Source organism: Myxocyprinus asiaticus, chromosome 13, assembly GCF_019703515.2.
Source record: "Myxocyprinus asiaticus isolate MX2 ecotype Aquarium Trade chromosome 13, UBuf_Myxa_2, whole genome shotgun sequence".
Lineage (NCBI taxonomy): Eukaryota > Metazoa > Chordata > Actinopteri > Cypriniformes > Catostomidae > Myxocyprinus > Myxocyprinus asiaticus.
The window spans coordinates 45,843,609-45,866,699 of record NC_059356.1 but is presented as its reverse complement, the minus strand read 5'-3'; the positions used below and the strand labels follow the sequence as shown (position 1 = coordinate 45,866,699).

Below are 23,091 nucleotides of genomic sequence, written 5' to 3'. Positions count from 1 at the left end.
GGATGCGCTGCATATAGCGCTCTTTCCGCGATCTTTAGAATTCATAGAAACATAATTATAACATTAGAAAGCTGAGACTTTTTTTTTCACCCACCATTCACATCCCAGTCGGAGTTGGGCACAGTGGAGACAGCCTCCGCCACCCTTTCCCATATACTCTTAATTTCCGACATGATATAATTATCAAGCTTCCCAAAGAGAACTTTTTCCTTGCATTAATTTCCTTAAGAACCTCTTGTCTACTAAAGTTTTGTTTCTTTTCTTTTCCTCCATGTAAAATGTAAAGTTATCAAATGGATAGCAGCAAGTAAATTCTCCTCTGACAGTTAATGTCATTAACACATCTCATGCACTTTACATTTAAAAAAAGAATCACGAGGTGCTTGCTATTTAAAAAAAAAAAGGCCAGGGATTTTCAAAGTCAAAGACAGTGGGCCTCCCTTGTGACACGATGTACACAATGGCAAGAAAATTGTCAAGCCTTTAGGCAATTAGCCAATTAGCTTTTGATAGGCTAATTAGAGTCAATTGGAGGTGTACCTGTGGATGTATTTTAAGGCTTACCTTCAAACTCAGTGCCTCTTTGACATCATGGGAAAATCAAAGGAAATCAGCCAATACCTCAGAAAAAAATTGTGGACCTCCACAAGTCTGGTTCATCCTTGGGAGCAATTTCCAAATGCCTGAAGGTACCACGTTCATCTGTACAAACAATAGTATGCAAGTGTAAACACCATGGGACCATGCAGCCATCATACCGCTCAGGAAGGAGCTAGGAGATTCTGTCTCCTAGAGATGAACGTAGTTTGGTGCGAGAAGTGCAAATCAATCCCAGAACAACAGCAAAGGACCTTGTAAAGATGCTGGAGTAAACAGATAGACAAGTATCTATATCCACAGTAAAACGAGTCCTATATCGATATAACCTGAAAGTGCTGCTCAGCAAGGAGGAAGCCACTGCTCCAAAACCACCATAAAAATGCCAGACTACAGTTTGCAAGTGCACATGGGGACAAAGATCTTACTTTTTGGAGAAATGTCCTCTGGTCTATTGAAACAAAATAGAAGTGTTTGGCCATAATGACCATCGTAATGTTTGGAGAAAAAAGGGTGAGGCTTGCAAGCTGAAGAACACCATCCCAACCATGAAGCATGGGGGTGGCAGCATCATGTTGTGGGGGTGCTTTGCTGCCGGAGGGACTGGTGCACTTCACAAAATAGATGCATCATGAGGAAGGAAAATGATGTGGATATATTGAAGCAACATCTCAAGAGATCAGCCAGGATGTTAAAGCTTGGTCACAAATGGGTTTCCAAATGGACAATGACCCCAAGCATACCTCCAAAGTTGTGGCAAAATGGCTTAAGGACAACAAAGTCAAGGTATTGGAGTGGCCATCACAAAGCACTGACCTCAATCTGATGGAAAATGTGTGGGCAGAACTGAAAGCATGTGCAGGTAAGGAGGCCTACAAACCTGACTCAGTTACACCAGTTCTGTCTGGAGGAATGGGACAAAATTCCAGCAACTTATTGTGAGAAGCTTGTGGAAGGCTACCCAAAATATTTGACCCAAGTTAAACAATTTAAAGGCAATGCTACCAAATACTAACAAAGTGTATGTAAACTTCTGACCCATTGGGAATGTGATGAAAGAAATAAAAGCTGAAATAAATAATTCTCTCTACTATTATTCTGACATTTCACATTCTTAAAATAAAGTAGAGATCCTAACTGACCTAAGACAGGAATTGTGAAAAACTGAGTTTAAATGTATTTGGCTAAGGTGTATGTAAACTTCTGACTTCAGCTGTGCACAGCTGGCCACATCAGTGGATTCATCGATCTGGAGTGCAAAAAATGGGCTGTGCCTGATGCTGTCTAACACTTGCTCCTTCACATCCTGTGCCATGTCAGAGATGCGCTGACCCACCGTGTTGTCAGAGACTAGAATACACTCAAGCTTAGAAGCCGCTGCCTTTCCTACCATCAAGGAACACATATCTATGGCTGCCGGCAGATTCAGTGTCTCTCTGATGTTGTTATACGGAAGGATTCGAATTTGGTGGTCTCAGAAACCGCTCCGTTGTAATGCTTTATTGGTGGGCTTGACAAATATCAGAGAATCTTCACAAAGATTCTTGATAAATATATTTTTTTGCCTATTATTTTCAGAACTGTTTAAGTAATGTTTTAAATATAATAGTTAAACTCAATTCATATATGTATATGTACATTTTCCACTCTCCACGCCTCCCCTGACATGCTCTTGCACCCCTCTGAGGAGGCGTGCCCCACACTTTGAAAACCCCTGTTGTAGGCTATTAGACAAGGCAACTCCATTAGCAGGCTGATAAGACAATGTCAAAGCCTGTCTTTTTATTATTAAGAAAAAAATAAAGATATTCTTAAGAAAATATTTGAGAACTTAAGGTTTTTTTTTTTTTTTTTGAATTGCACTTAGGAATGTTCTTACAAACTTCTTATAATTTATCCTAAGAACTTTCTTTATTTTTTTCCTTAAGAATATTTCTGTGAATCCAGCCTTAGGTCTTATTGTGTCAGGTTCTTTGCTGCATGGTATTCCGAAGAAAAGTTTTCATAATCTTTGATCAAACTGTAATAAATTCACCTCTAAGGCCACGTCCATGCCTATGCGTTTTCATTTGACAATGCATTAATTTAACTACGTTTTGGCCTTCTGTCCACACTGAGACAGTGTTTATTTCTAGGGAAAATGGAGCATTTCAAAAACGCTCTCCCAAGTGGATCAATTTTAAATCGCCATCTTTGCACTTTAGTGTGGACAGGGAAAATTGAGATATTTGAAAACGATGATGTATTTGTTGTCATGGGACGCAGTCATATGATACATTCAACCCAAACAATCAAGACGGTGACCCATGTTGAAGCATTGTTGTGCGTGCTATCCACTTTCAGTGTGAATGAGCAACTTTAGAAAACATTTGAAAACGGCAGTGTGGACTGAGAGCTTTTAGAAAACAAAAATGCAGTTTTTGTGGTTTGATGGTTTGACTTTTTTCCATGAGTGCTGAAGTCATTTTTGATGATGTTACAGGATGAAGATGTCAAACCTCCACAAGTGAAGGAGCAGCCAGAGTCTGTAGAACCTAAACAAGAACCGATGGAGACAGAAGAGAAGAAACCAGAGACAAAGACAGAGCCGAAAGAGGAGGAAGTGTCCAGCAGCAACAGCACAACGCCAGCTGGTCAATCCGCCCAGTCACGAAAGAAAAGTAAAATCTTTATTCTGAAAAATGTTTAAACCGCCTCACTTCATTGAAATAACTGTTACTTGATAGTCATATAACATCATGGTGATCCGTTACAGTATTTAAACCAGAGGAGCTCAGACAGGCGTTGATGCCCACCTTAGAAGCTCTGTATCGGCAAGACCCAGAGTCCCTGCCCTTCCGACAGCCTGTGGACCCCACTTTACTGGGCATCCCGGTAAATCACATGAATCCATTTTTATGTTATGTTGGTAACACTTTACAATAAGGTTCCATTCGTTAACAATAGTTAATGAATTGGGTGTCATGAGCTAACAATTAACAATATATTTGTTACACAATTTATTAATCTTTGTTAATGTTAGTAATAAAAATACAATTGTTCATTGTTAGTTCATGTTAACAAATGGAAGGTTATTGTAAAGTGTTACCATTATGTCTTTATTTTTCAGAGACCAACATAATGGAATTAGGTCATTCCTGTTATGTAGTACTTTTTTTAACTAAAACTTTTATAAAATTAATGAATGAATAAAATGAAGGGTACGCTAGACTTTTGTAAATATTTACAAGATACAAGATCAAGTACTTTAAGTGTATTATTTATAACTTGATTATTTACACAATGGAATTATTATTTAACATGATGGAAATAATGAGCTAAAGTTAGCCATGCTCAGTGAGGGATTGAGTTAACTAGCATTAGGGTGAACAATGAAACAACAGTGGATGTGTACGTCAAGACCACTTGTTTGAGGAGGTCATGAGGTATCTGCATTAGTATAACTCGTGTCTGAAGAAATATAAAGACATCTTTACGAGTCTGAACTCATTAAAGGTGTAGTCCAATATCTCAGCAGTCGTAGCGCACATGCGCGCCCAGTATTCTTTGAAAGGCTAGCGTTCGACTGTATGCAGATGGTAAGCGTTTGCATCAAAACCAAACTTTGGGCTTAATGCACACATATCGTCCATGGTTGCTGGACTACTGTGTGCACTGTTATTTCCTTTTTCCTTATTGAATTGCAATTTCTTTTTGTGCTAACCATTACTAAAATGGGAAGACTGCACAGAAACCAGCAGAAACTGCAATCTAACATTCAAAACTAACACAATCTTACTTTTCTAAACTTTTCTGTGAAATTGAGTAAATATGGTGTTAAATAAGTTAATTCATTTTTAGCCCATGTATGTAAATATAATTTACTAATAACATTATAGCGGCCATCCTGCTCTCTGGATATCAGCATCGACCATTAAAAACGCATATCAGTGTTTATTCTCAAAACAACATGTTTAAAACGTTGCGATTAGTTAAATAAAAAATGAAGTAACTGGAATATTTCATTTTTGTTTAGTTGAGTCTCATTTTAGATGTTTGCACATAGCACCAAGCAACATCCGCTCAAACTAAAGGACTGAAATTATTTAAAATTTTCTCCTGCCATGATTATTATATATTATATATATATTATATGAATAAAATTATTCCCTGCTATAAAAGTTGTGTAATATTTTATCTAATATATGAAAACATACATGATGGAGATATGAAAGTGTACTTCATAGAAGGAATTGCCCTATATTTTTGAGAGGGTATCTTTTCAAATATTTTAAAAGAATGAGATAATCTCCCATGTATTTTACAATTTCGTTTGTGTGTGTTTTGTTTTTTAAGGATTATTTCGACATCGTGAAGAACCCCATTGACCTCTCCACCATCAAGAGGAAGCTGGATACGGGTCAGTACCAGGAGCCCTGGCAGTACGTGGATGACATCTGGCTCATGTTCAACAATGCATGGCTCTACAACCGCAAAACATCTCGCGTTTACAAGTACTGCTCGAAGCTGGCTGAGGTGTTTGAGCAGGAGATTGACCCCGTCATGCAGGGTCTGGGCTACTGCTGTGGACGCAAGGTAAGAACTGCGGCCTGAAAACAAATCATGACAGTCAACTTGGAAAGGGAGCTCCACTTGTATGTGAATGTTCCATACAAACATGGTCCCATACTAATTAACCAAATTTACACCATTTAAGGACGTGTTTTGCATGCAGTTCGCTTTAAATCCACTGTGCAGGTTTCTTATGATGTGCACTGTGAACGTGAAACGCTCCATGTTCACTTTTTCACGGTTGTGATTTTTAAAAAATATTTTAGTCCATTACAAGTTAATGCATATATGATAGTAAGTTAAGAAAGAGAACCAAAAACAGATCTGATTTCACTTTTTAAGGCTAGGGACAGTCAAAGAGAACTGAGTTTCTGTTCTCAAGATTAAATATTTGGTCCACTTAAAGTGTGTGAAAAGGCCCTAAACATGCACAAAAATTTTTTTGCATTTGAATGCACTGTTTTTTATTTGTTTTTGTGTTTGGTTTTGTCATTGAAAAAGCCTCTGTGAATAAAAAATACATTCCTAATGAACCGTGCTTTAGAGAAATGCCCCTTAAATTTTGTTTCCACATCTCTTACTCTGCAGTATGAGTTTTCACCTCAGACTCTTTGCTGCTATGGCAAACAGCTTTGCACAATCTCCAGAGACGGCACATACTACAGCTACCAAAACAGGTAATGAATGGCATGACGCGGGAAATGGGTAGGGAAGGGTTGCGGAATGAGTCAGTGATGCACCAGAATAACAAATTCATGATCTAAAGCACTATGTGGGTTTCTTTCGACTGATCCCTTGTGGTTTGCATGCCTCCTAAACAGTCACAAAAGCATGTTCATAGATAAATTTTGTGGGATTTGAACCTACAACCTTTGAGTTATCTGCTCAACTCAAAAACTGATAGGTTACACCACCCTGAGTTTGGTACTTTAATTCAAATTCTTATAGCAATAAAACTCCTAGCCCCTAGTATTTGTGTAAATCCTGAAGACTTTGTAAGTGATCATAATTTTTGAGAAAAATAACCCAAGTCTTTTCTGTGACATTAGTGCATGTACTTAATCACATTGCACTCTTGTATTGTCTAGTGCCTTTTTTATTTCTACAATGCATTCACTTCATTATTTTGTGGTTTACAAGAAAAGATCATACCTTACCAAAGAATAGTGTCTACACTCTGCATGACATAACATCCTGTCAGTATCCATCATTTGTTTTGATATGACAGCATAGCATGTTCATTTGTAACCTGTGCTCTACTCGGCCTGTCTGCTGTTTGTTGTGTCTGTTCCCGACCCATTCTGCGCTCTTGTGCTGTGCTGCTGTCCGTGTGCCGGTTTGCCTGTGCTCTTGTGTGCTGCGTCCAGTTCACCCAAATATGGCCTTGTTGCCGACAGGTATCACTTCTGCGAGAAGTGCTTCAACGAGATCCAGGGCGACAGCGTCACCCTGGGAGATGACCCAGCGCAGCCGCAGACGTGCGTATCTACTCTTTCAGTTAAATTGAAAGCATTCTGAAGAATGAGTTGTGCATGTGCACATTTCTGAAGATGAATTAATGTTGTGTGTGTCTTTCTAGTATGATATCGAAGGAGCAGTTTGAGAAGAAGAAAAATGACATGTTGGACCCTGAGCCGTAAGTGTCATCATTAAATGCCCTTTTTAAACCAGTGGGTTGCGATGAGGGTATGTTTGGAATGGCATACTACCATACTGCTGATACTATTTCTTTGTATTATGTATATCATGCGCTGTATACTAGTGGTCGACCGATGGTGATATCCAGAGAGCAGGGTGGCCGATACAATGCTGATGTATCACACAATTTAATATAGTAAACATAAAATTGCTTATATATAATCTCTTTTTAAGCACTACATTTACTCAGTTTCACACAAAACTTTACGTTTGAATAAAAGAATCTAAAAAAATATTGTATTTTAAATGGTAGTTTCTTCTGATTTGTTTAGTCATCAAATTTCATTATTTTATTTGCACATGAAGAAATTGTTAATAAATTAGGAAGAAGGAAAGAACAGTGCACACAGTAGTCCAGCGACCATGGATGGTATGTCCACGTTAGCAATCGCATTTTTCGCAGTTGCAATTGTACGTACAGTGAGATAAATAAGATATTTACTTATAGCTCACGTGAAGCACTTTTACTTTGAAGTTGCACTCACGCTCTCGTGCGATCTCTTGATAGTTTAAGCGGCCTGGATTGCCTGCTTGGATTGTCACAGACTAACCATCATGATTTGTGAATCAGAGGAACATTTGATATCTGCAAATTTGCAGATGGTATATAATAGAAGTTTTATTTATATTTGCCTTTTTATTATTAAACAAGACAGTTAAAAGTTACAGGGAACTGCTGAGGAGAGGCTGATAGAATTTGTGCTTTAGAAGTAGATAAATGAGCGCTCCACAGGATGCTGGATTTGCTAAATTTTTGTGAGGTTTGTTTATTACATCTGTGTAAACGAGATATGCTCGTATTTGCATATGGTATATGATATTAGTTTTATTGGTAATTGCCTTTTTATCATTAGACAGTTCAAAGTTACAGGGAACTGTTGAGGAGAGAGAGGGAGAATGAAACAGACGAACACTTTAACATTATGAGCTCAAACGTGTCTGCCGCGGCCCTGATATGCGGACCGTTTAAATGAGACCGTGTCCATTATTTTAGTAACATGATGGCGTGTAACAACAAAACGAACCGTGACTGGTTGTTTAAATGTCTCAGGTGCTTAACATGCAAGCAGGCGATTCTTGGAGCCCTCAAGAAACAAATCGGCCAAACGGGAACATTTGTCGTCCGATGCCGATAATGATAAAAGTCAGAATATCTGCCGCTTTATTGGCCTCGGCGATATATCGGTTGACCAATACTGTATACAAAAACTTTCTGTATGCATGGAATCCTGAGATTGCCCATTATATTTGTCAAAATGTGCAGTATACAATCAGAGTACACAGCATGAAATATTATATGCCACAATGCAATGCACTCAATTTGACTTTACATTTCTAGTTGATAATTGAACTGGAAGAAATTTGAGCCTCAATTTTTAACATCCTCTTCTTGACTCATTGGATTGGTCTGGCAAAATACATTTTCACACAAGTGCATTAAAAATGCAAAATAACTAAAACCTCAATTCCCAAAAAGTATACAAATGCCAATAAAAACTAAAAGTGATTTGTATTGAAAACACTGCAACAACCAGTTATTTTGTTTTACCTTGTGAATTCGATATATATATATATATATATATATATATATATATATATATATATATATATATATATACACACACACACACACACTAATTTTTAAATCATATGATTTCAGCAAGCTTAAAAAAACTTGGGACAATCGAGTGTTTACCACTGTGTAATATCACCATTTCTTCTAATGAAAAAAGTAAAAAAAAAAAAAAAAAACATGCGCATGTGATTTTCCAAAGTTTGAGTCCAATTATGAAAATGTTCCTATTTTGCATTTTTCTAATTTGTTTATTTTTCATTACAAATTATATTATCCGCATAACAGTTTGAGTGAAAAATTTGTTCATAACCCGATGATTATGATATAATCATGATCCTGCATGTGAATTTTCATAGAGCATCTTGTGAAAGTGCTTTAATGAAAGAAAACCCGTTCTTTTGTTCAAATGAGTTAACAGTTCATGTCACAAAAAAATTGGCTTATTTGATTACTGATCATGAAATTGTGTGGAATCTTAAATATTTCTTAATTATGTCATATGATTTTCAAAATCACGCAGAGGGGTAATCACTAGCACGCAAGTACAGCAAGAGAGGAGCAGGCTATTTTATTTATATGAAGTTTTTCGCACCTGCATTCCAATCTCTACATCTTGATGTAATCCTTTGTCATGATCATGCAGCGTTTTCATCAGCTGAATGGGAAGATCCATTTCGCCATTGAAGTTGGCATGGTGTTAAAAAACAAACCAACAGAAATCCTTATCCAGTAATCACAAATGATGGGAAAAGTTAATGGCAAAGTCATGGAAACTCATTGGTCAAACAGTGTTGGGACCTTGATAACTAAATGCCACTTTCTGAAATAAACATGCAGCGTAGTGTGATCATTTGATAGTATGCAAAGAAATGTATGAAACGGTAATATGCTACAATTTTTCAAATATTATTTGCAAAATAATGGTATGCAGTAATACAGTGTACACTGTGCAGTTTGTGGTTAAGCAGTATACTGGTACCCTTTTTCCGAACATAACTAAAATTGTAATTTTAACACTTTTCTTCAACAGTTTTGTTGAATGTAAAGACTGTGGCCGTAAGATGCATCAGATCTGTGTGCTGCATTATGACGTCATCTGGCCATCAGGGTAAGAGTGACATCCTTAAACTTTCCTGCAGTTCACAATTAAATCATACACATTATTCACTCCCTACAGCTGCTGTTTTTCTCTCACAACAGTTTCATCTGTGACAACTGTCTGAAAAAGTCTGGCAAAACAAGAAAGGAGAACAAATTTTCTGCTAAAAGTGAGTGCTTTTAAAGTGTCTACCTGTTTGCCTCTTTGTTTCTGTTTATTGCAGAGTGAAGTGAACCCTGTTTGTGCCTTTCTCATTAGGGTTACAGAGCACCAGACTGGGCTCGTACATTGAAGACCGGGTGAATAAGTACTTGAAAAGGCAGAATCACCCAGAGGCTGGAGAGGTGTTTGTGCGGGTGGTCGCAAGCTCGGATAAGAATGTAGAGATTAAACCTGGAATGAAATCCAGGTACAGCCTCATGAATATAGATTATTGCCGTTTTAGTGCATTTTAATGATTTTGAGACACTGAGTTCTAGTACTGAAATCCATTAGAATATGTATTAAAGATTTTGAAATATTCATTTTTAAGTAAACTTAGACATGAGGTAGTATTTGCAAACCATTTTACTTTAATAACATGATGTGTTTGAGTAAAACAGGATATTAACGGAAGAAAAATGTAGGCTGGGACTCAATTTTGTCAATTTATTTCTTTGAAGTGACATGCACTCATGATTCATGCACAATAAGGCCTGCAACGTGTATTAAGAAAATTAACAAAATACCATTTTGATTTTGTACTGACTTTAAGAAGTTTTTTTTGTGTGCCATGTACCTGAACTGAAAAATGCTGATTTTGTGTCACATATTTTCTCTGCAGGTTTGTTGACTCAGGAGAGATGTCAGAGAGCTTTCCCTACAGAACCAAAGCACTTTTTGCATTTGAGGAAATTGATGGAGTGGATGTGTGTTTCTTTGGAATGCATGTCCAGGAATATGGATCTGAATGTCCCTTTCCTAACACCAGGTAGCATTGTGCAAATACTGATTAGTCAATTAATCAAGTTTGAACGGGCTAAATTGACTGATTCCCTGTCTTGCGTTTTTCCTGTTTTCAGACGGGTATACATATCATATCTTGACAGTATTCACTTCTTCAAGCCTCGGTTGCTAAGAACTGCAGTTTACCATGAAATTCTCATTGGTTATTTGGAATATGTTAAGAAACTTGGGTAAGTTTTGAACCACTTTCACCAACATACTGAAGTCACTTCAAATGCTTTGTATTATATGTAAGTAAAAGTATGAATAATTTTAAGTTTTATTTTCTATGGATCTTTAAGTTTATTTACTGTACACTAATGCATGTGATTTTTCCCCATATGCAGATATGTAACAGGTCATATTTGGGCCTGCCCACCCAGTGAAGGGGATGACTACATCTTCCACTGTCATCCTCCTGATCAGAAGATCCCCAAGCCCAAGAGACTCCAGGAGTGGTACCGCAAAATGCTAGACAAGGCCTTTGCAGAACGAATCATCCATGACTATAAGGTGTCTTTATTAATGGCTTTTAATGGGTTTGCACTCATATCAGTTTTTTTCTGTAGGTCTGTTACAAATATGACTCACCCACTGACTCTCTGTGTGTTTTGCAGGACATATTTAAGCAGGCCACAGAGGACCGGCTGACAAGTGCCTACGAGCTGCCCTATTTCGAGGGTGATTTTTGGCCCAATGTTCTGGAGGAGAGCATCAAGGAGCTGGAACAGGAAGAGGAGGAAAGGAAAAAAGAGGAGAATACGGCCTCTTTTGAGACAATAGAGGTAAGTCGGGGAGCAAAGTGGTGTGATTTAATATTTAGAGTAGTGCTAAGCCTTTCATTAAAAAATCTTGTTTTTCCACAGGGAGCTCAAGCCGACAGCAAGAACGCCAAAAAGAAGAACAATAAAAAGACCAACAAAAACAAGAGCAGCGTGAGCCGCGCCAACAAAAAGAAGCCTGGGATGCCGAATGTAGCTAATGATCTGTCCCAGAAGCTTTATGCAACGATGGAGAAGCACAAAGAGGTCGGGCCTGTTTTATTAAAAAACTAATTTACCCAGAATGCCATTTCTACTGCTCGGAATTCAAGACTGTGGTAAATGCTGACCAGATCACCTCTTGCTTCCACAAATCCAGGTATTCTTCGTGATTCACCTGCATGCTGGTCCAGTGGTCAACACCCTTCATTCGATCATGGACCCTGACTCACTGCTGACCTGTGATCTGATGGACGGACGTGATGCCTTCCTGACACTTGCCAGGGACAAGCACTGGGAGTTCAGTTCCCTACGCCGCTGTAAATGGAGCACTATGTGCATGCTGGTGGAGCTACACAATCAGGGCCAAGACCGATTCGTGTACACCTGCAACGAGTGCAAGCACCACGTAGAGACACACTGGCATTGCGCCATCTGTGAGGTTAGTACCTTGTTTATAGCTTTGACTGAGCAACTTGCCATTGTTTTTCTTTTTTGTAATTCTTTAATATTTTTTAATGTCAGCAGAAGTGGTAATTCATTATGACCTGTCATTACTAGACACTGGGTCAAGGGCTATTCATTTCTATTCTTAGGGAGACACTTTCCTGTAGAGTTTGAACTGAGCCAACTAATCATGGTCTTTGGGATTACTAAAAATTACAGCCAACTGTGTAAGAGCAGGGTTGAAACTAAACTCTGCAGGAAAGGCGCTCTCCAGGAGTAGAAATTAGTAACCTTGCAGTAGGGGTTGATGTTGCCTAGTGGCTAAAGATCAGAGCTGGCAAATAGAAGGTTTCAGGTTCAAACCTCTCAAGGGGTGAACTTTGCGTTATGACCATGGGGCTGAACCTGTAACAAAAAATGTAACGCCAGTCGAAGTGAAGTGGCATTAAAACAGTTCCAACGGCCAATGTCATGAAGTAAAAAATCAAGATTCGATTAGATGATTATTTCAGAAATAAGATAAACATTAATTTTGTTTCTGATCTTCTTCCAGGACTTTGATCTATGCATTAACTGCTACAGTGCCAAGGGCCACAAGCACCAAATGGTAAAGTGGGGTTTGGGCCTGGACGACGACAGCAACAACCAGGGCGGCGAGGCCAACAAGAGCCCGCAGGAAAGTCGACGCCTCAGCATCCAACGCTGCATCCAGTCTCTGGTGCACGCCTGCCAATGCCGCAATGCAAACTGCTCACTTCCGTCCTGCCAGAAGATGAAGCGTGTGGTGCAGCACACCAAGGGCTGCAAGCGCAAGACCAATGGAGGCTGCCCCGTCTGCAAGCAGCTCATCGCATTGTGCTGCTACCACGCCAAGCACTGCCAGGAGAACAAGTGCCCCGTGCCCTTCTGTCTCAATATCAAGCACAAGTTGCGACAACAGCAGATTCAGCAGCGGCTGCAGCAGGCTCAGATGATGCGAAGGCGTATGGCGCTAATGCAGTGCAGAGGAATGCCTCAAAGTCTGCCCTCCCCAACTACCTCAGGAGGTCCCGGGACACCTAACTCTCAGCAGCTGCAGCAGCCTAATACACCTCAGACCGCACAGTCATTAGCCAGCCAGCCGCAGCAGACACATCAGAATGTGGCGGGAATGGTGCAAGCTTTCCCCAGCCAAACCTCTACACCAGGGTCCCAGGGTAAAACAGGACAGCAGTCCTCACCTCTGCCCCAGCAGCAGTCTCCCCTGCCCATGCCCCCTCAACAACAGCCACAGCCCTCGCCACAGCAACACACGCAACAGGCTGCAATGAATGTTGCAAGACAAATTGAAATGATGACCAAAGTTAAGCAGCAGCAGCAGCAGCAGCAACAACAACAACAACCACCACCACAGCAAGATTACAGAATGAATATGAATGGCATGCCGATGAACCAACCACGCATGATGGCTCCCATCCCAATGGGACCACGAGGTCCTCAGATGGTTCAGAACATGCAGCCCGGCCAGTGGACACCTGGCATGCAAGGGCAAATGCAGAATCCGCAGGCACCTCCACTGCAGCAAGTGCCCCAACCGCAGATGGCAATGGCACCTCAGCAGCCCCAGGTAACACAGACGCCCCAACAACCCCCCATGATGCAGCGCCCCATGATGCAGCAGCCAAGGCAGATGCAGGGTGCCATGCCTCCACAGCAGGTGCCTCAACAGGCCCCAACACAAGTCATGCAGCAAAGAGGGGTGGCCAGCAGTATCGCGCCAGGAGCGCTTCAGGACCTGCTGCGCACCTTAAAGTCACCAAGTTCTCCGCAGCAGCAACAGCAGGTTCTCAATATCCTCAAGTCAAATCCCCATCTCATGGCGGCATTCATCAAACAGCGGACGGCGAAATACCAGGCCAGCCAGCCACAGCAACTGCAGCAGAACCCACAGGCCATGCTCGCAGGTCAGCCGGGAATGCAGAACATGGCCGCCATGCAGGCTGGCACTGTGCAGCGACCTGGCCTACCGCCTCAGCAACCTCAGCCCGCCGCTACTCAGGCCATGGCTAACCTCGGACCCCAGGGACAAATGATGAACGCCGCACACAACGGAAACCAGCAGTTGTTTCGCCGGCAGCTCATGCGACAGATGCAACCAGGCATGCCTCCAGGACAAGGGAGATTCCCGCAACCTCAAGGAGCGGCGAGTTACTCTCAAATCCGCATGCAGCAACAGATGGCCATGCAAGGAAGCACTGGGCCCATGGGTCAGATGGCTCCTATGGCGCCAATGGGCCAGCCTGTCATGAGCATGGACACCCAGCAGAATATGCTGCAACAGCGCATTCTGCAGCAGCAGCAACAACAACAGCAGCAGCAAATGCTAAAGCAGCAGATGGGCTCGCCGGCACAAGCCGCTTCCATGAGCCCACAACCCCACATGCTTGCAGGACAGCCTCAGGGAGCTCACCTGCCCGGACAGGCCATGGCCAACGCGTTGGGCAACCAAGTGAGGTCACCTGCTCCTGTGCAATCACCCCGCACCCCTTCCCAACAGCCACCACATTCCAGCCCATCCCCGCGCATGCAGCTTCAACCCTCCCCACAGCATGTCACCATGCACTCTGGCTCCTCCCACCCCAGCCTGGCGGGGCCCATGTCAGGCCCCATGGACCAGGCACACCTGTGCACACCTGAACAGAGTGCAATGCTTCCACAGCTGAACACGCCAAATCGTGGAGGGCTGACTAACGACTTGAGTATGTTTGGCGACACCACGGGAGACACATTAGAAAAGTTTGTAGAGGGATTGTAGCATTAAGAGACATTTTAGGAGAATGGTGTGCGTTTTCTACACAAGTTGTACTTAAATAAGAGAACTCGACCTGAAGATGACTAAATAATGGATTGTAAGAGGTTTACACAACTAATGGACCGCTTTTTCTTCCCTGTGGTAGGGATTGAAATTACTGTTTAAAGAGCAGAATCACAAAGGGGTTTTTCTGGGAGGGATGTTCAGTCCTGGTCTGTGTTACGTTTTTAATTATTTCGTTTTTGTTTTTTCTGGGGCGGGGGGTTTATTTTGAGCGATGGACTTTTTAATGGAATTTCTCAAGGCAAAATATTTGATTTTATTATTGAAGACTTTCATATTGTATGTTTGCAAACTTGAGATGCGTTCCTTTGTGTGTGTTTAGGGACTGTAAGATAATTGGTGTGGAATTTGGATCCGGAGAAATCCTCATTCCGAGTTGATACGTATTCACATTACAAGGTTTGGAAAAGGACACGCAGCCCTTTTCTCTAAACTGTGGAGTTTGTACAGAGGACCTGTATTCATTTGTACAGAAAGGAGTGTGGCTACTGCTCACACACATACACGAACACACACGAGCAAATTGTGAAAATTGCTCTTTATTTTTCAAGGTGCCCAAATGTGTTTAATTTATTGGCCTGGATTCTGTAGTTGTTGCTTAAGGTGTAGGAAAAATGTTCCTCTTGTTTTCTCTGTTTGATCTCTGATACATCAATGAAGTCTCCTCCACCTCGCGGATGATGTCGGAGCTTCATCTGACTGCTGATTTGTTCAAAGAGTTCTTCAGTTTTTTCTCCTCCATGAAACTTGAATTGAAGGTGAACGATTCTTTAATGTAAATCATGCAGCTTGATGACAGTGTAAATAAAAGCAAAAAAGATTGAGATCGCTGTATAAACTGGTTAAGATTAAGAACTTGTTTCGTACTTATATACCATATTGTTAAATAAACTGTGTGCAACAGACAATGGTTCTTGTGGCTTTTTGTTTTTAATATTTGTGTATTGTCAGATCTCTGATTTCTGACAAACAGGATGAAACTGAAACTTGGGGTGGATGATACACCAGTTAAATCATTACACCGGTAGAAATGGATCAAGTTGTGAGTATAACTTTTGTCGCATTTTATGCAAAATGGCGGCACCTTTTTAGGGCTTCGCGACAAATAAAAATGTTTTATGTTTTTGCCTTTTTTTAAAGCTTGTTTAACTTAAGAACAAACCCCCCACCCCCCCTTTATTTTTTTCTCCAAATATTTACTGAGGTTTTAATTATAATCCACATCACGTTGCATCAAAAATTAACACTTGTTTCACAAGTTTAAAAGCACTGTTCATATATGTGTATATCATAAGTATATTGTTATCGACCAAATAATCAGTAAATCATTTTTTTTATTTTTTATTTCTTTATAAAACTAGGCTTTCAAGAAAAAATGACAATCACAAATATTTTTTGTTGATTTGTATTTTATTTAGTACTTAAGAGTTTCACATTGCAAATGGAGTTGTTTTGAGTGACATGTACTTAAATGTTTGTCCTAGTCTGAGTGAGAACATGAAGTTTACACCAAACGCTACAACACTGGCACCTTTGCGCCTCCTGATGTCCGGAACATGGCACTGCAGTTTAGTTCCCTTGAGGCGCAATTCACCATTTCTGATCACACTTGATTTTTAATTTTACTGGGTTGAATACAAACAAAATTATGAGATGAGCTTTTTTATTTGAAAATGAAAAATCTAAGAAAATGTTGGGTCACTTTTGGACAAAGCACAGAAGGAAAACCATTATGAGCTAATCCATGTCATTCTTGAATTTCCCAAAGACATCAGATAAACATGAAAATGAGAAGTCTTGAAAATTTGACAGCTATGAGTATGCTCAAATTGGACTCATTTTAAGTTAAAAGTAGTGAAAGAATTTGTCCAATTTTATTTGAGATTTGTGACTGATGTCAGTTTACAGCATGTGTGGAAAGCAGTGTCCTAGTGCACAAGAATGCACTTTAAAGGAATATGATGCATTATTATTTTTTTGTGCAGTGTCAGATTTAAAAATAAAATAAAAAACCTCACACTCAGGACCTTAGAGGACAAACATTTCTGCATCAAAAAAACTGCCATAAAAATATTAGATATTAATATTATTTTCCACTTTCGCTGACTTGGATTTTTTTTAACCAACATCAGTCCTGATCATAACTACCAAATATTCATTCATTTTCAGGATTTTAACCCTTTAAATACCAGTTTGTTTACATAATGCACGCACACAAAGATTTCTCAATACAAACATACAAAACACACTCTGACATCCATACTAACACACCCACACAATTTTAGCCGCATCATTTATTCAGCTGGCCTGCAGTGCTCTATAATACAGCAAACAGAAAATAGGGAAAAAGCATGTATTTGCTCCATAGGCTAAACAAGAGAAAAATGGCGCCATCTGGTGGAAAATATTAAAAATGTAAATTTTGAAGCCAGGGCTCCAGAATGAAATCATAACATCAATTCATTCAAATATTGCAGTTTTAATGGGTTTCAATGGGGACATTTTCGTCCTGAAGGTCCTGAGTGTAACTATTTTGTGTACCATTGTATTATAGATGTATTACAGGAACTGAGGTTGAAATATCAAAATTCCCCAAAAGATATACACCTTTGGCTAAATTTATGACGTTGGCATTAACACAACCAAAATGATCGAAAGAACAAAAATGAAAAAGACAGAAATGTCCCGAAGGTTGCACAAGGGTTAAGTTAAAAGTAGTGAAATAATTTATGTCCATGTTTATTTGAGATTTATGACTGATGTCAATTAACAGCATGTATGGAAAGAAGTTGACTAGTACACACGAATGGACTTTAAATGAATATTCTGGGTTCGATACAAGTTAAGCTCAATCGACAGCATTTGGGGCAAAATGTTGATTAACACAAAAATAATTTTGACTTGACAGTCAACATTATTCCACAAATGTTGCTGATTGAGCATCAAGTTGTATTGAATCCAGAATTTTCCTTTCAAATCTGAATGATAAACAATGTTAATTCCTAAGACAAAATAATGGTACACGAAGTATTAACAGAGATGTAACTGTTCACAGGACATTTCACTGGTATCTTCATTTTGCAAATGAAATCTGTTTAAAGCAAATCTCCTTTCTAGGGAAGTTCAGGGGTCGCAATCTGCTGAATTTATGATTTTTTTCTCCAATCTCCAACCTGTCTCACATACACATATTAACACAGACAGAGAAACTGCAAAGCAAAATAGTCTTTTATGAGCTGTAAAATGCTTCTCCCACCAAAACCACAGATGTCACACTTTCACATAGATGCTCAAGTCTTCATATCAACAGCCTTTGCTTGTGTTTAGTGTCTGCAGCAATGGGTGAGCGTGGTGAGTGAACAGCTCCCGCTACAAGGCTCTAATGATGGCAAAACTAGAGTCCAGCGGGGTGATTTACAGTATGGCTTTCAGTTTCTCCAGCGCTCGAGTGAGAAGCTGATTCAGATGCAAGATCATTGGTCAAGAGTTTTCTTTGAGGCCAACAGTGATCATGGCGTTATCGTAAATCTGACATGTAAAAAAAAATAAAAGCTGAAAAATGAACCTTGACTGTTGTGCGTGAAAATCCCAGAAACGGTGTTACCGGCATAGCCAATGTGCACAAATGTTGTAGGCATGCCTGTTTACACTTTGATGTCAAAAAGCAGAGAATAATCTGATGATTTCAAATCTCATGTAAACACGATTATCTTGCATTGTCAAATTTCTTGCAAGTTGATTTTTTTTATTTTTGTTTATTTATTTTTTCTCCAATTTGGAATGCCCAATTCCCAAACTTTATGTTGTAATTATAATTTTTTTTTTTTACTATATTCTTTCAGTTTGTGTGACAACATATAGGGCTCTATTTTCATGACCGCGAAATCAGTCATTGTGCTAAGACATCTGAGGAACACGTCTATTCTCTGTTCAAAGTCTAAACTCAGTTCTTATATTTGCAGCTTGGAAATTCAACTAGCAGGTGGTAATAAAGTTCAACTCTAAAAATACAAAAGAACATCAAATTATGTTTTAGAAAACAAAAATACATGAGTTTTGTGTTAAACTTTCTAGAGGTCATGGTTTATTTTTCAATGAATATTATTATTGTTGGTTGTATTGACAATTGTATTTATGATCTAAATTGTATTGGTAATTTTCCACCTGCTGTACAGTGATATTTACGCCACTGCAAAAGGGCCGGTGGAAGAAGCTGGGCAGAGTAAAATGTTTGGATTTGGGGTTATGGTTAGGTACAATTTCTTGACAACTTTGTTATTTTAATTAGTTTTGTTTGAAGTGTAATTTGAATTTAGAAATATTTTTGGTTAACGTTTTTTGCGTTTCAATAAATGAATTTAATTTTTAAAAGAAAATCTAGTGGTGGAAGTGAAGTGCGAGCAAAATTGATCAAAGATCGCTCGGTCTGACCTGGAAGGCAGGTACAATCACTGTTAATGCTAGCCATGACTTGTGTGTCAGTAGATCAATATGATTAATTATACTAACATTCCATATAATTACAACATGTTCTATATAATTTGCATATTTCCATGCGTATATAAAGAGCGCGTCATAGAGATATGCCTGACATTCAACAAGGACGCAATTAATGCGCAAAAGAACGCAAGTCAATATTTCTGTTATTACACTTCCAACTTCCTATAAATGTGCTGTGTTTGTTTATAATCGCTGGTGCTTGACAGGAAATGGAATATATAATGGGACGCAGACGGTTCAAAAACCAGAGAAGAACCTCCGAATTAAATTGCACCGGACGCAGCTCATTCACACTATTTTGCCAACCAAATTGTGCATAAACTTAGCGCATGCTTGCACAAAAATACCAAAACTTCATGCCCATGGACTTTGCATGTTAGACATACTGTTTAGCACTGTGCTTAGTGCTCTTAAAATAGGGCCCATAGGCTCCAAAATTATAAAATGTATATATATATATATTTACAAAAGATGTGATAAGATGTGCGGATTGACGGTCTCAGACGCGGAGGCAACTGAGATTCGCACTTTAAGTCCTCATGGTGGTGTAGTGACTCATCTCAATCGGGGTGGCAGAGGACGAATCTCAGTTGCCTCCGCGTCTGAGACCGTCAATCCACACATCTTATCGTGTGGCTTGTTGAGCGCATTACCGTGGAGACATAGTGCGTGTGGAGGCTTCACGCTATTTTCCGCGTCATCCACGCACAACTCACCATGCGCCCCACTGAGAGCGAACCACATTATAGCGACCACGAGGAGGTTACCCCATGTGACTCTACCCTCCCTAGCAACCGGGCCAATTTGGTTGCTTAGGAGACCTGGCTGGATTCACTCAGCATGCCCTGGATTCAAACTTGCGACCCCAGGGGTGGTAGTCAGTGTCAATACTCGCTGAGCTACCCAGGCCGCCAAAATTATTAAATATTGTTTAAAATTACAACTGTATTTATGCATGTCGTCTAGCTTATTTATACACTATTGCAATGTGCAGAAAACAGAACACAATGACCCATACATTTTTTTTTTAATTGTTGGTTAATAAGCACATCTGTACCCTACAATGAATTTGATGAGATGTCACACTCTCTATTGATATTTTTATTCAAAATGTTCCAAATATTATGGCATTTTGCCTAGGATTGAGTATTCTACAGTGCATCCGGAAAGTATTCACAGCGCTTCACTTTTTCCACATTTTGTTATGTTACAGCCTTATTCCAAAATGGGTTAAATTCATTATTTTCCTCAAAATTCTACAAACAATACCCCATAATGACAATGTGAAAGAAGTTTGTTTGAAATCTTTGCAAATTTATTAAAAATAAAAAATGAAAAAAACCACATGTACATAAGTATTCACAGCCTTTGCCATGACACTCAAAATTGAGCTCAGGTGCATCCTGTTTCCACTGATCATCCTTGAGATGTTTCTACAACTTGATTGGAGTCCACCTGTGGTAAATTCAGTTGATTGGACATGATTTGGAAAGGCACACACCTGTCTATATAAGGTCCCACAGTTAACAGTGCATGTCAGAGCACAAACCAAGCCATGAAGTCCAAGGAATTGTCTGTAGACCTCTGAGACAGGATTGTATCGAGGCACAGATCTGGGGAAGGGTACAGAAAAATTTCTGCAGCATTGAAGGTCCCAATGAGCACAGTGGCCTCCATCATCCATAAATGGAAGAAGTTTGGAACCACCAGAACTCTTCCTAGAGCTGGCCGCCTGGCCAAACTGAGCGATCGGGTGAGAAGGGCCTTAGTCAGGGAGGTGACCAAGAACCCGATGGTCACTCTGACAGAGCTCCAGTGTTTCTCTGTGGAGAGAGGAGAACCTTCCAGAAGAACAACCATCTCTGCAGCACTCCACCAATCAGGCCTGTATGGTAGAGTGGCCAGACGGAAGCCACTCCTCATTAAAAGGCACATGACAGCCCGCCTGGAGGACTCTCAGACCATGAGAAACAAAATTCTCTGGTCTGATGAAACAAATATTGAACTCTTTGGCCTGAATGGCAAGCGTCTTGTCTGGAGGAAACCAGGTACCGCTCATCACCTGGCCAATATCATCCCTACAGTGAAGCATGGTGGTGGCAGCATCATGCTGTGGGGATGTTTTTCAGCGGCAGGAACTGGGAGACTAGTCAGGATCGAGGGAAAGATGAATGCAGCAATGTACAGAGACATCCTTGATGAAAACCTGCTCCAGAGTGCTCTGGACCTCAGACTGGGGTGAAGGTTCATCTTCCAACAGGACAACGACCCTAAGCACACAGCCAAGATAACAAAGGAGTGGCTCTGGGACAACTCTGTGAATGTCCTTGAGTGGCCCAGCCAGAGCCCAGACTTGAACCCGATTGAACATCTCTGGAGAGATCTGAAAATGGCTGTGCACCGACGCTCCCCATCCAACCTGATGGAGTTTGAGAAGTCCTGCAAAGAAGAATGGGAGAAACTGCCCAAAAATAGGTGTGCCAAGCTTGTAGCATCATACTCAAAGAATTGAGGCTGTAAATGGTGCCAAAGGTGCTTCAACAAAGTATTGAGCAAAGGCTGTGAATACTTATGTACATGTGATTTTTTTTATTTTTTTATAAATTTGCAAAGATTTCAAACAAACTTCTTTCACATTGTCATTATGGGGTATTGTTTGTAGAATTTTGAGGAAAATAATGAATTTAATCCATTTTGGAATAAGGCTGTAACATAACAAAATGTGGAAAAAGTGAAGCGCTGTGAATACTTTCCGGATGCACTGTAAATGAGCTGTCTTGCACCTTAACACTCTGCTCTGTGGTGGTCACGATGCCCTCATGCATAAACAGCCCGTAGTCATCAGAAAAGTGAGCATGTTTCTCTGGATCTTTCTTACTCTGGTCCAACAAGATGCGAATGACACGCTGCTGTAAAGCATCCCTCAGTTTCCTAAGAGAAAATAAATGTTTGTTATTTTTCACTCCAAATAATGAGAATATGAATGAAATTATTCATGACATTAAAAACAGTTATTTTCTACAGTGTTTGTACCTGATCAGGGCACTTTTCTGCAGCAGCTCTCTACTGAGGTTTAAAGGAATATCTTCACTGTCCACAACACCTGCAAACAAAAAAATGTGACGAAATTTGCTCTGGATTTGCACAATTTAATAAACTACACCATTAACATTATTTTTTAGTCTCTGTAAAAAATAAATCATTTTAATTAGGGTGGGCAGTAACATTCTGCTTCTGTATTTTTGTGTAGTTTCAAGACACTGATATAATTCTCTATTGGTGTGCCCATATATCTACATATACGTCATGAGGAATGATGAGGTAATAACATGCACTGACAATATGTGTCATGTAATAAACAGCTGACCATCTGTTTATTACATGACACATATTGTCAGTGCATGTTATTACCTCATCATTCCTCATGACGTATATGTAGATATATGGGCACACCAATAGAGAATTATATCAGTGTCTTGAGACTATTTGGGAAAACATGTTTTATTTAACAAAATTTGTGCTTTTCCCCACAAGGTGGAAACGAAAACGATGAGTCATCACTGGCTGTCAAGTTCAGATGCATTTTTGATCGATTTATTTTATTTTGTGAGCCATGACTGCCACATTAATAATAAATGAAAAAATAATAATAAATAAGTGCATGAACGGATTTACGTAAGTATGCAAATATTGGAATAATACTGAGTTTGATCACATTTCTGGATATGTCCAACTAAGCAACAGACTACATAACTGCAGAAATCTGATGCATCTTTGCAAAGTGAAATACCATGTGTCAAACACC

At 39.8% G+C, this 23,091-nt stretch overlaps 1 protein-coding gene across 6 annotated transcripts in view; it reads left to right on the top strand.

The window, feature by feature from the left end:
• Positions 1-15,694, top strand: part of LOC127450211 (histone lysine acetyltransferase CREBBP-like) — a 64,868-nt gene extending 49,174 nt beyond the window's left edge. For 4 of the 6 annotated variants that reach the window (XM_051714093.1, XM_051714090.1, XM_051714087.1 and 1 more), the window contains 16 exons: positions 3,080-3,257; positions 3,353-3,471; positions 4,933-5,172; positions 5,737-5,825; positions 6,516-6,626; positions 6,728-6,784; positions 9,453-9,530; positions 9,623-9,690; positions 9,780-9,930; positions 10,345-10,491; positions 10,583-10,696; positions 10,853-11,018; positions 11,123-11,290; positions 11,372-11,533; positions 11,646-11,927; positions 12,486-15,694. In XM_051714093.1, the coding sequence (XP_051570053.1) occupies positions 3,080-3,257; positions 3,353-3,471; positions 4,933-5,172; positions 5,737-5,825; positions 6,516-6,626; positions 6,728-6,784; positions 9,453-9,530; positions 9,623-9,690; positions 9,780-9,930; positions 10,345-10,491; positions 10,583-10,696; positions 10,853-11,018; positions 11,123-11,290; positions 11,372-11,533; positions 11,646-11,927; positions 12,486-14,726 (4,371 nt within the window). In that variant the 3' untranslated portion in view covers positions 14,727-15,694. The remainder of the gene's footprint in view (positions 1-3,079; positions 3,258-3,352; positions 3,472-4,932; positions 5,173-5,736; positions 5,826-6,515; positions 6,627-6,727; positions 6,785-9,452; positions 9,531-9,622; positions 9,691-9,779; positions 9,931-10,344; positions 10,492-10,582; positions 10,697-10,852; positions 11,019-11,122; positions 11,291-11,371; positions 11,534-11,645; positions 11,928-12,485) is intronic. The other 2 variants (XM_051714094.1, XM_051714091.1) reach the window with 1 other exon arrangement.
• The last annotated feature ends 7,397 nt before the right edge of the window (positions 15,695-23,091 follow it).